The sequence below is a fragment of the Podarcis vaucheri genome (genome assembly GCF_965113315.1).
Source record: "Podarcis vaucheri genome assembly, chromosome: 7".
Lineage (NCBI taxonomy): Eukaryota > Metazoa > Chordata > Lepidosauria > Squamata > Lacertidae > Podarcis > Podarcis vaucheri.
Window position 1 is genome coordinate 34,919,419 of NC_138765.1, and position 13,838 is coordinate 34,933,256.

At 45.2% G+C, this 13,838-nt stretch overlaps 1 protein-coding gene across 10 annotated transcripts in view; it reads right to left on the reverse strand.

Annotated features, from left to right (window-relative positions):
* Nucleotides 1-13,838, reverse strand: part of ADGRB2 (adhesion G protein-coupled receptor B2) — a 161,883-nt gene that overhangs the window by 90,396 nt on the left and 57,649 nt on the right. For all 10 annotated transcript variants that reach the window (XM_082232767.1, XM_082232772.1, XM_082232771.1 and 7 more), the window contains exon 3: nucleotides 7,807-7,890. In XM_082232767.1, the coding sequence (XP_082088893.1) occupies nucleotides 7,807-7,890 (84 nt within the window). The remainder of the gene's footprint in view (nucleotides 1-7,806; nucleotides 7,891-13,838) is intronic.

Consider the following 13,838-nt stretch of genomic DNA (forward strand, 5'->3'; position numbering starts at 1 on the left):
TTAAATTGTGGTGTCCAGCACTGGACACAGAACTCCAGGTGTGGTCTGACCAAGGATGAGGAAGGTACTATCAGTGCTTTTTTTCTGGGGGGGGGATGCATATCCCTAAACATTTTGTGAATCCTTGCACTTTTGTCGATTTACTGTATTTATTTTTCCCAATTTTAACTATAAAACAGTGATTTTCTTGAGTCAAAATGAGAGTACCCCTAAACATTTTTTTAGACAAAAAGCACTGGGTACTATTACTTGCCTTGGTCTGGACACCATACTTCTGGTTCAGGATTCATAAAAATCCAGTGCTCTTCCCTACAAAGTACACTTTTAAAACTGAGAATTGCATGAAAAAAGCTGGGACTAGGGATTGCAGTCAACTAACCTTTAAAGGGACCCCTGACCATTAGGTCCAGTCGTGACCGACTCTGGGGTTGCGGCGCTCATTTCGCTTTATTGGCCGAGGGAGCCGGCGTACAGCTTCCGGGTCATGTGGCCAGCATGACTAAGCCACTTCTGGCAAACCAGAGCAACGCATGGAAACACTGTTTACCTTCCCGCAGGAGCGGTACCTATTTATCTACTTGCACTTTGACGTGCTTTCGAACTGCTAGGTTGGCAGGAGCAGGGACCGAGCAACGGGAGCTCACCCCATCGCGGGGATTCAAACCACAAACCTTCTGATCGGGAAGTCCTAGGCTCTGTGGTTTAACCCACAGTGCCACCCGCGTCCCTCTTATTAAGTTAGGTTTCATTTATTTTAGTGGGTCTACTCTGATTAAAAGTCAGTTGACTACAAACCTTAGCTCCAATATGCATGTTAGTTTAAAAGGTATGGATTTGTTTCTGAATCTGCAAAGATCAAATTCCTCACTCATCTCTAACCTGCAATCTGCTGGGGGTGGGAGGCAGCTGGAATAGTTAGACATTTAGCTGTTTCCCACAGTGTATCAAACATCAAACAATAACCTGAATTGAGACAGAACCGACTAATCACCACTGATAGAACTTCCTTACCCTATGAATCACCTCAAATGCTCATATTTGCTTTACAAATTAAACATAATGAGGTGGTAGAATTCTGGGCTGCATCATTTCAGGTCTGACATCAGGGTGTGGGTGGATTTTGATGTTCCACAGACAAAAAGCTCCTTGCTGCAGGGAGAAAACTTGCACACTAGGGAGAGGTTGCATCCAGAACCCATCTCCTTCATCTGTTTATTTTTGCATGTCACCCCAATCTTCAAGTAGTGCAAGATTTCAGGGGTCCCAGGAGCTTGCCCAGGGTTCAAGTTTCATTTTGGAAATGAGGCACTGTGGAGACTGTGGTGTCTTTGTGGTTAATTTACACATATATACAATCTGAGCCTATGATGGAGGGGTTCACAACATCCACACTCAAAAAGTTTCCTCTCTCAAAGCCACAGCCTTGGCTTCCCGCAGAATTCAGCCATGGCACTCCCTCTCCCTCTCCCCCCCCCTCTGCATTTCTAGCCTGTAACTATTTGCACCTGGGTCACATAACACACACACTTTCAACTCTAAACTCTGGCTTTTGTCCATTTCACTACCAGCCCTCTCTCCTTTGCTTTCTTAATGGCCCATCTTGTTTCCTTTGTTCTCTTTATGGCCCATCAATTAATCGTCATCATCACACACACTCCGGTGATCACCTGAACACAGGAAACTAAGTTAATTTAGCTAACTAAAAAGCTAAGTTAATTAGCTTTTAACACATGCTGGGTCCAGGGGTTAGCTTAGGTGTTTGGCACCCAGTTTAATACCCCAAGCCTTGATTAAATTCTAACACTTACTGGATCCAGGAATTTAGAGGGGTCTGGCACCTTTGAACTCATGACAATATACAAAAAAAGTTTCTTTTTCCATGGGAGAGGGAGCATACAGAGATATAAGCAAGGGGTACTACAATCAAGAATTCTACCACTTTGTTCTGCAGAAATCAGCCATCAAGTGAGTAATTGAGTAAGAAATGACTATGGGAACTGTATAACTTAGAGAGGAATTAAGGCAGTGTAGTTCAGGGTGTCCAAGAGGTGCTTGTGCCCAACCCCATCAGCTTAGAACCCACCCAAAGCCTCTCAACACAGGATTTCAAGAAATTAACCAATAGCTTCTCTAACAAATACCTTTTATCTGTGGCACAAGAATATTTCTACCATCTTGCAGCTGTGTAAGTTCCAGAGAGATGACCACACATCCATTCACTAATCCAACCACAGACATTATTTTTCCATTGGGGTCCCTTCCAACTCTACAATTTGATGATTCCGTGTTGAGATTCCTGCATTGCAGGGGGTTGGACTAGATGACCCTGGGGGTCCCTCTCAATTCTACAGTTATTTGATTCTATTATATATACGACACACCATATATATTTTTCACCCTTTAGAGCTTTGGGTAACCCTCTCATGTAGGAAAAGTAGGTTTCAGCACTGTTCTTTTGGACAGCTCCCTGGATGGGTGGCAAGGACATCCTAATACCTGACAGCTAAGATGAGTCTTCGTTCCCCACTGGAGCTGCTACTGAATTTTCACAGGAACATAAGAATTTCCCTTCATAGAATCATAGAGATGGAAGGAACCCCAAGGGTCATCTAGCTCATTCCCCTGCAATGCTGGAATCGCAGCTAAATAATCCAACAGATGGCCATCCAACCTTGCAAGACCACTGGTTCACCTAGGCTGCAGCTCTCCAGGGTTTCAGCCAGGAGAACATTCCCAGTCTTACTGGGAGATGCCAGGAATTGAACCTAGACCTTCTGCATGCCAAGCAGAAGCTCCATATACCACTGAGCTGCATCCCTTTCTTTCCCTTTTGTTTCACCAAAAAAATTCAGAGTAATTCTGGAGGCATTGCCTTCAGTGAAAACATCTAAAGAATGGTGAGAAAAGCCTCTTCATCACTACATCACCATCAAGGAAGAAACAAACGAACGTTAAGGACCTCTAATGAAATTTCAGTGAAGGATTCTGCACATTCCTAAGCTACCACCTGTGTCCTCCTAAAATTAAAAGCATTCTAAAGTTTCCAAAGCCCAAAGTTTCTGTAAGGCCAAAGAGAGATTTCTCTGTGGGCTTTTTCACCCTGGCCTAAAAACTGATGTTTCTGTTGTTGAACTCTTGCAAACCTTTTCTGTACATTTTTTTTGTGGGCATTGGTGCATCTGAAAAACAGATGGCATGACTGGCCCTCTGCCCTTGAGGGCTCCCCACTTTTTCAGTCGTGCGGATGCCCTTCAAAAAGCCATAGTTGGCCTGTGGAGAAAATATGTGGACCCGTCATTTGCTGAAATATGAGGCAGTCCACTCCTTCATGAACCCCAGTCAAGGCTGGTGGCTGAGGCACAGACCTGGTTCAACCAGCCTGCCTCTCTTTCCTTCTGCCCTGAGCAGGCAAGGCATTGACATTTACAACAATCTGGCTCTTTATTAGACTTGATGATCTATCTGAAGTTATTGGACGGGCTTGCCGTAGAGGACATCCATTTAAATTATGGAGGAACAGATGGAGGAGGAAGGAGGGAGGTGGGCTACATTTTTCCAAAGAGCAAGAGAGAGAAAGAAAGAGAACGCAAATATTAGCCGAAAGGGGCGTCCATGTGAGAAGTCATTCCTGCAGAACACTGACCTTCAAGTATGAGGGTAAAATGGATATTATTGTGTGTGAGAGGGGGGTGGATGCCTTCTGTTACCAGAATGCCTGGAGTAGACAAAATAAGACTCTGCTAGGAAATAAGAGGCCCAAGCCACAGTTGGTGAAATCTAGTGTATTTCCAAGGACATCAGGAGATGTCAGCCTGGGGAGTATGGTTGCTATCACCACGCTGTGTTTCTCTTGATTTAGGGCCTTCTTTGCAAGCCAGGAACCAATAGTTTCAGCAGGATATTTCAGAATGACTGGTATTTTTTTATTTTATTTTTAAAAAGCATGTAGCTAGTCCGTAATTCAACCCTTCATCAGCCCATGAACACAACTGGATTTTTATAATAATTTTTGTAATAACAAAAAAGATTTCTTTGGCTATGTTTGAAACAAGAGGAAGAACTAACAAGTAGGAGGTCCTCTGCGCAGAGAAGCTGGAGGAATGCTACTGGGTGACAGAGAAGGTGAAACTGCTCGACACCTATTATCCTCTGTTTTCACCCAAAAGTGAAGCAGGGCTTAACCTGGGAATAACAGAATAAATGATGCAAAGAAGGGAGCTGCAGCCCAAGACAGGAAAAGTGGTGGAAAGGGAATGCCTAGCTACTTTAAATGAATTCAGATCTCCAGGGTCTGATGAGCTGCACCCTGACTCCATTCATGACTAAGGGGACAGTGAGTGGGGAGGCTCAGAAGCTTCACAGGCTCCAGAGTGAGACCTCATGGGTGTCATGTAAGCTACAGGCACCACATTGGTGACCCATTCAGTAGCCATTGCACCAAACAAGCTTATTTATCAAGGTCAACAGACTTGCCACTATCTATATTTGCACAACTGGCTCAGCAGATCCCTCTAAATTCTCCAGGATTGTAGCTCCAATTGTCTTCGCAGGCAGTGCACACAATGGCCCAGAGACTATAAATCAAAGGCAAGGAGAAAGGGAGAGGAGAGGGGAAGTGAATGGCGTTCACATTACCCAGACGAATTTGCTAAATAAATACGCAGGAGCTAAACAATTAATACATTTGTTTTCTTTATGGGTCTCCAAGGAAGGTGCTAAGAGAACGCATAAATGGAGCAAATTAAACTCAGTTGCACCAGGGAGGGTGGTGGTGGTGGAAATAGGAAGAAGGGATAAGCGCACATCATCTCAATTCGCTGTCACCATGAAAATGATGGGGCTCGGGGGATTGGTGGGGATTGAAGATGAGATGCAGGTTTTTCAGTCATTGGAGGCTGCATCTTAATTAAAATGCATGTGACTATTGGAGCTGGAGGAGAAGCTGGTGATGAATAGCTGGTCCCAGCTTAGACGAGCTACCAGTTGTAACATCTGGCAGGCATCTTCACCCCAAAATTGGTTGCCTTTGAGCAATGCAAGGCTGTTGTGAGTATTGTAAGACAATAATAATGCTGTACTGGCAAAAGCACAGGCCAGCCTTTGCCAACCTGGTGCCTTCTAGACATTCAGGACCGCAACTGCCCAGCCCCAGAAAACACAGACTGCGTCTGAAGACCAACAATGCTCTTGTGCTTGGATCCTGTTTGCCGGTCTCCCTTTGGGGGATCTGGCTGGCCACTCTGAGAACAGGATGCTGCAACAGATGTATCCAGAAGGACTCTCCTTATGTTCCTATACCATCCTTCATCTAAAATTATTTCAGGATGCTTTGCAAACTGGGAGGGAGAAGATTTGCTGAAATGTTTCATGGTGGGACATTCCATGGCAGCGAGCAGCTGTGGTCTCTTATTTCCATCAACCCAACTTATTTTGAATATATACTACACAGTATATATTTAAGTATTCTTGCCACCATCTCTTATTGGCAGTGGAGCGTTATCCATGGGGGCCAGCCTAAAGCTACCATTTCCCCTGTCAAAACAGAGCACCCAACTCCAACAATTAAGGCATTATCACTATGGAGCATCACTTTAGGGGCATTCTGGTGTGAGGTGGAGCAGGAAGAATGATGGCATCTCTCCACTCAGAAATGAGAGCAGGGATTATATGCTTTAAAATCGGGGTCCCTCATGTGGGCACCACAGTGCCTTCAGGCATGACCCCCTGGGGGCCCACCAAGGCCACCTGCCACTGAGATATTTATTTTGGCTTTTTGAAGAGATTTTTTTTTTTTTAGGGTAGAGTTCCACTTATTTGTCTGCTTGTTTTTTGTTTTTGTTTTTGCCTGTTGCGGTGTATTTGTGTGTAAGCATTAGTAGTTTCCCATTGTGAAATGGTATATTGGGGGGCCCCTTGGCAGTATTTTATGATTTTCAAATGTGTCCCCAGGACCCAAAAGATGAGGGTCCCTGCTTTCAAAAGAGTTTTTAAAAAAGAAACAAAAGTGAATCAGAGTCAAAGATATTGAACTGAATGACAGAAAGGCCAGACTTTCTGTTCATCCCTAGCAGGGAGGCACCTCCAATGAGCAACATCTCAGTCAAAAGCCCTCAGAAATTAGGATATTTCTGCTAAAATGCAGAAGCTGTCTTAAAAAGTTGGTGTCTCCTTAAAATTAGCGACGATTTCAGAAGTCTAATTAATCAATATTCAAAATCAGTGATGTTGCAAAACTGCTTGAGAAACTAACTATGCTTGTGATGCTAATGTTGTAATTTGCAATTCACAACATGGAGGTGTCTGAAAGCTCTTGAGGTCTCAGCATCAGCTGAGGGTTTATGGGCTCCAGTTCCCACTGGGCCCAACCACTTTGGCCAATGGATAGGGTTGATTGGACCTGTACTAGAACAGCATTGCTTTGAAGCAATAATTCTTCAACATCAACTTCGTTGGACTGGTTATGTTGTGCAGACGTCTGATAATTGTCTTCCAAAGCAACTACTCTATTCCGAACTTAAAAATGGAAAGCGTAATGCTGGTGGTCAACAAAAGAGGGTTAAAGACTCTCTCAAGGCAAACCTTAAGAAAAATGTAGTATAAACACAGACAACTGGGAAACACTGGCCTGCGAGTGCTCCAATTGGAGAACAGCCTTTACAAAAGGTGTCATGGGCTTTGAAGACACTCAAACTCAGGATGTAAGGGAGAAAGGTGCTAAGAGGAAGGCACCCTTGGCAAACCCTCACCATGATCAGCTCCCACCTGGAAACCTATGTCCCCATTGTGGAAGGACGTGTGGATCCAGAATTGGCCTCCACAGTCACTTATGGACCCACTGTTAAAACTGTGTTTATGGAAGACAATCTTACTTGGCTACGAGTGATCGCCAAAGAAAGAAGACTAGAACAACATCTGGAGGGCCACAAATTCCCCATCCCTAAGCTAGTTTAGTTGAAAACATAAAAGGCCTTTGCAAAAGCTATAGGCTGGTCAGGTGGGGGAGCTTCTTAATTCTTGGTCAGTGATTGTACATCTCTCCCTCAAGGCTCTGGAGGGTCTTACTTCAAAATCCTCTTATGGTGACTTTGTTGAGCTCTGTCTGGCCATTAGCACCTGAGACTTGGACGAGGAGCACTGATTATATTGGAAGAGGAAACTTCAATGCAAAATAGCACAACTAGCACCAAAATTTAATTTCGGAAATCAGAGCAAGTTGGTGGGGTAATAAGATTCCAAATGTCCCCTAGAGAAGCTGATCCAATTCCAAGTTAGACTGAGGGGAGTTCACACATTAAAATCCTTTCCTTTTAAATTTTTCATGCTGCTCATTCTGATGAAGAGCCTTAACAATTTGCTTCAAATTTCAGTTTAGGAGAATTCTGGTGAAAATTGAGAGAATATGTGGAACCTCCCCAATGCCCCCTTACCTCTCAGCCACCTCCCATCCTCAGAAACACTGCAAGTCTCATCAAAAGTATGCTGTATTCCCTCAAAATTCCTGGTACGTTTCACCTCAGGAGGACGCCCCAAATGTCATTCAAAATGTGTTTGAGGTGAAAAGCTGATAGCAAAACTACCATTGAGTCCTGGTTTGAGACTGTGCTAATAGACTAAGTTGTGGTGTGGTTATGCTGACCACAACAACTTCTTCAGTTTGCAAATATGCCCACGGACCCAATCACACCCCCTGGCACGTACTGAGGAGAAGACTAAAGACTGAACCTGGCTGCAAGGAAGGATTCCCTGAGAATGCCCTGATGAATTTTCTCATTTCCCCATGCTTTACCTGTCAAGGTCATTCATTACCTGTTTGTGCCATGTACACCCCTGGTTCATCTGCTGACCGCGGCCACTGTGTCTTCACCTTCTGATCTGCTTCCACCCCATCACCTGAAAGAGGGAGGAAACCATGAAAGAGCTATCAGAGTTGGTGAGTGGAGAAAGTGGGGAGGATGTATCTGCATGCTCTGAAGGGTTCTCTGTACTCTGCAAAATACCATCATCATCATCACGTGCTATCAATGTGCACAATATTTTACCAAGTAAAAGACAAGCTCCTGCCTCAAGGAGTTGCAATCCATTTGAACCTGGAAGGGCCACTGAAAAGATGGAAGGGTCAGTAAAACTGGGGAAGCAAATGGGTGGTCTTCAACCAAGTTTAACTCAGAGTAGAGTAGACCCACTGAAATCAATAAATGTAGCTCAGTCAGGCCCATACATTCCAATACTTTGGGTAAAACTTAGTTGAATACCACCCATTTGCTTCAGTTACATCTGGTTAGTTTCCCCATAGGGTGAGGCTGACGAACTGAGCCAAAGGCATTGTGGGAAAGGTGGGCTTTAAGAAGGTAGTGAGAGGAACTTCTAGGTACAGTGGTATCTCTGGTTAAGTACTTAATTCATTCTGGAGGTCCGTTCTTAACCTGAAACTGTTCTTAACCTGAAGCACCACTTTAGCTAATGGAGCCTCCTGCTGCCGCCACGCTGCTGGAGCACGATTTCTGTTCTCATCCTGAAGCAAAGTCCTTAACCTGAGGTACTATTTCTGGGTTAGCAGAGTCTGTAACCTGAAGCGTATGTAACCTGAAGTGTATGTAACCCGAGGTACCACTGTATAAGTATGTAAAGTCAGTACTCATGTATCTTAATGGGGGGGGGTTGGGCTGGGGTAGGTTGACAAAATAGAAATTTATAAAATAATGGAAAGAATCATGTGAAACTAACATGCAGTAAGATGAGGAGAGACAAAGTGTTATTTATCTGAGTGTTTCATAAGCCACACTTTCTCCTGAAATAAGCGCACTCCAAGGAGCATGCAGGGGAAACTAATCCTGAATAACAAAACGAAAAGAAGTACTTCACACAAATGCACAGTCAACCTAAGGAAGCTGCGTGGGTTCCAGAAAGAGACAAGACTGGAGAAGGGCAGTCCTGGCAACAACTGCTGGAGCAGAGCTGCTTGCCCACGAGCCACACAATTACTGATTTGGTGAAACAGCAAGAAAATGTAGAACAAATTTATGCACAGTGAAAGGAAAAATGTGCCAGTTCGCCCTAACTGCATAATTCAGACAAATCACAGAATCCAAATTTTCTTGGCAGGAATCTTGCATTGCCTGCACAACATTTTATTTTAATCTTAAAATGCAGAGTACACATGATCTAGGACTTAGCTACACTGGCAAAGAAAAAATATATGCTTTATATGCATTGTTTATGCATTCTAACACTGTGACACCAGATGGCACTGTGGAGTTCTGTTTTTGCTAATCTGATTTCTCATACAAAGTTTGCAACATGTTTAACTGAAAAAACTTCTTTGATGTGTCTAGATCCAGCCCTGGAGGTTAGGCATAGCAAGTGTGCATGCGCAGGGCAAGAATGGTGGGTGGCTCCAGCAGGGTTGCCATATTTCAAAAAGTAAAAACCAGGACACCCTGAAAACTTTTTTTCTGGTTTACTTGTTGAAGATCCCAGACAAACCGCCGCCTTCTGGAAATCCTACCCCCCGGACATCACTTCCACAGCTGTTTGATAAGTTATCAGGAGTGTGACAATGAGTGGGTATGTATGTGGATGAATAGCAGCCTCCCTGGCACACCAACGAATATGATTTCCCAGAATTCCTGTCACTCATGGCACAATTACAATAATGGTTCAGGTGCCAGGGAGGGAGAAGATTTGGGCATAAGAAGGGCCTGGCTGCTGGATCAGAGCAGAGACACATCTAGTCCAGGTTCCTGTCATCACTATGGTCAGTCAGATGATGGTGATAACATTAATTTTCCACCCTTCAGCAGCAAATTCCAGGATAGGTTACAATTTGACAAGGCGACTCCTATTTGGGACATGACAACCCATTACTGCAAAGAGTGCTCTGAGGGAAGGAGCTTGGACTGAATTCCTAACCATGACCTATAATAAATTTGGACGCAGAAGGGAGACAGAATAAATGAAGTGTGTGAGGGTGGTGGGGGAGGTGTCACTTAAACTACATTTCTCTTGGCCTCTCCAGAAGAAGTAATTGGCACAACATAGAAGCACCAGGTTTAGGCAGAGTCTCCTGGTCAGTTTCCACTCCAGCTCTAGCACCTCTGGGAACCAGCATATCTCTCTCTCTCTCTCTCTCCATGTGGTATGTAACAGGCACATGCAGACCCACAGAGAGCCCTTCTTCCTCCCCGCCACCCTCAAGATGCACTTAACAGATTGCTACAGTGAGATGTCACAAATTTATGGCTCAGCTCACGAAAAATAACAAGAGATCCATCAAGGGCACTTTGCGTGAAATTAACAGGAACGTATAAAAGCCTGACAAAGATGCATTGTCAGCTGCGAGTCAGGAAGGGGAAGAGAGGGGAAAGGAGAAGGGGCTGTTTGATTCTTTCCCCCTTATCCTACTTTCCCCATCAAAGGTTTTTTAAAAGCCACCCAGGCAGCTTACACACCATAAATTTAAAGGACATCTCCTCTACCTCCCCCACCAAAAAAAATATCCTGGGAAACATGGTTTACCCATCACAGAACTATAATTCTCAGCACCCTTAACAAACTAGTGTGCCCAGGATTCTTTGGGTTTGTGTGTGTGTGCTTTAAATGTATGGTGTATATGCAGCCCTAGTCTGGAGAAGGGGTCTTTCTCAAATACAAAACGAGAAGCAAAAATCCTCAGTCATGGCACTTATGCCATGCTGGACCAATCAAGAGAATTTTGGCCCTAGGTGCGCCAGCGCAGGAGGATGAGGCATCAGGCCCTGCAATGACCAGGTCTGGTATATGTACGCAGAGCCCAACCTCCTAACCTAGTATGGACAACACAGGTGGTCCTCTTTACCTTCAGGCTTTAGGATAGGGGTACAGTCACATTCCTTCCTAGGCAAGCTTCTTAGGGATGGTGGGGGCACATACAATTTATGTATTATTTATTTCATAAACACTATATACTACTTGACTGGTGTGTTTTTTTTAAAAGTCAAAGCATATAAATGTAAATAAATAATAATAATAAAGCAAAAAAGACGATTGAAAAGCAGTGTAGGCTAGTTTCCGGCACCGTCTCACATCCCTCTCTTTCCTCCATCCAGGCAAGCAAGAAATATTTTCAGAATTCCAGGCAAAAACCCTCAAGGACAGTGAGACGGAGGGCCAGCAAAGGGTGTGACCTGGAGAAAGTTCCAAGGGCCAGGTGGAGAGGAGCAGAGGGCCACATGGAGTTTCCTCTAGCTAACTCTGGCAGGTCGCTTCTCCTTGGCTTGTGTGTGTCATGTGACGTTTTCCTTTTTATACTGCATGTTTTTTATTTTTATCGGCATTTTAAATTGGGTTTTATTATTCTGTGTTTTTTTATTATTTGATTGTAAATAGCTTTGAATACTTTTAGGAGAAATGCCACTAACACATTTATATATACGGAGATAAAAGCTGCCCAGGATTTTCCCTGTTCAAGAAAAGGAGCTTGGGGAGATGCAGTCGGGAGGGCAGCTCAGCTCAAACCAATCTTACAGAATTTTACCCTTTCTGCCCCATTTTGCGGGTTTATTCCACAGAGCACGCAGGGTCTCTGGAGGGGGTCCTGATGCCCCTCCCCACATACGATCCCCATGTGATTACCTTGCCGCAAAGTCTTACCCTCAGGGTAAACCGAGCAGGACTCTCAGCTGTAAACTGGACCAGCTGCCTTCTTTAATGGCTCCATAAACTCTCCAGTGCAGGGAAGAGAAAAGCCAGGCGCTGGCAGGCTTCCTCCGGCTGCTCCCTGCTGCGGAGAGGGTTTGAAGCAGGCTGGAGGTCCGCATTGCTCTGAACAAGGTGGGGCAGGCAGTTGCAAGATTTAAAGAGGGTGCGTCAGAATGAAAATGAATGGATATTGATTGATACTTATGAGTAACTTCGTATTAATGTAACATTTTTACGTGTGACTGCATATCTTTGCAACATTTTGTTTTAGCTGTCTGCTGCTGCTGCTTTTGGGTACACCGCTTGGAAAGACGTATTTTTAATACATTAAGCGGTATAGAAATTAAATAATCAATGGGCTATCCTGGTACCATCTGAGAAGCAAGTCCCCCTGGGTTTAGTGGTGCTTGCTACGTAAGAATGCTAAAAGAGCCTGTTGGGTCAGACCTGCTCTCCCAGTGGCCAGCCAGCTGTTCATGCGAAGCCTGCAAGGAGGACATGAGCACAAGAGCACTCTCCTCTCTTGCAGTTTCCAGCAGCTGGTATTCAGAAGCATTACTGCCTCCGGTCATGAGCATATCCATCATGCCAACCAGCCACCCATAGTCTTATCATCCACTGATAGCCTTAACTGCCCTGAATTTGTCTTCAAGCCATCCAAGTGGGTGGCCATCACTATGTTGTGTCCTGCCTCTGGAGTGCTGAAGGCAGTATGCCTCTGATTGCTAGTTGCTGGGAATCACAAAAGGGCAGGGGGCTTTTGCACTGAGCTTCCTATGAGGACGCGGGTGGCACTGTGGGTTAAACCACAGAGCCTAGGACTTGCCAATCAGACGGTCGGCGGTTCGAATCCCCACGACGGGGTGAGCTCCCGTTGCTCGATCCCTGCTCCTGCCAACCCAGCAGTTTGAAAGCACGTCAAAGTGCAAGTAGATAAATAGGTACCACTCCGGCAGGAAGGTAAACGGCATTTCAATGCGCTGCTCTGGTTTGCCAGAATTGGCTTAGTCATGCTGGCCACATGACCCGGAAGCTGTACGCCGGCTCCCTCGGCCAATAAAGCGAGATGAGCACCGCAACCCCAGAGTCGGTCACGACTGGACCTAATGGTCAGGGGTCCCTTTACCTTTACCTCCTATGGGTATCTGCTTAGCCACTGTACCTGGTCCAGGAAAGTGAGTCTCCTGACTTCAGCAGTGACTCTGGGAGAGTGGCAGGAGAAAGCAGTGAATGGTGATGTGCCAGCTCTGACCATGAGGAAGCTTCATCCACAGGTAGGTCTTGGGGCACCCCCTCGGCTTGGCACCCTGTGTGGGGGAATCACCTGCACTGCCCTACATCCAGCACTGATCATGCGCCCTGCCCTCAATAACAGCCAGAATGCCCCCCCACCGAGGTTTAATGGCCTGAAAATGAAGCCAAAAAATTGGGGGCATTATTCTCACCAAAACCCAGAACTGCAAACTCATTTACAAAGTAGCTCAGTTATTTTCAAATACAGCCCCAAGGCACTCGCTATTGCACAACAAGAAATAAATCACATTCAATGTTCCCCAGAGTCAAAGCTCTTTGGTCAAAGAGGGGATCCAACTTTCACTGCCCAGCCTTGGTCCTGCCTCTGCTAAGCAAAGGCAATGCTGCCATCTCTCTACACCAAACACTCCTGATACAAAATCTCAGTAGAACTGAGAAGAGGACCTTGTATTTGCTTTTTAAGTGCTCCGTTGGTGCATTTGGGTCCTCATTTGCTGTTCCCTTTTAGATAGACTGTAATAGAATGACACTGCCCTGGCTTTCTTGGGGGTTCCAGTAACAATAAATACAGGAAAGGCAACGTGATGCTCATCTGCTGCAGTAATGGGGGCCAGATTGTGTCATCTGTGATCGACAGAAGAAAAAATGGGCAGCAATGAAGGCGAAAGGAGCCAGGAATAGAGCGGAAAGGGGGTTATCGGGGAGGGTGAAAATTCTATTAGGCAGGAGAGTGAGACTCCCAAGGGAAGCCGCAAAGGACCGCAGGAGAGGGCTTATTTAAAATCAGACCAGGGAATGCCAGTGTGAGAGAGATTTAAAAAGAGACAGCAGGCTGGGCTTTTACTGCAGCCTAAGACCTCTTCCCAAAACCACGCAGCTTATCAGGGGTGCAGGACCCTGGAAACCTC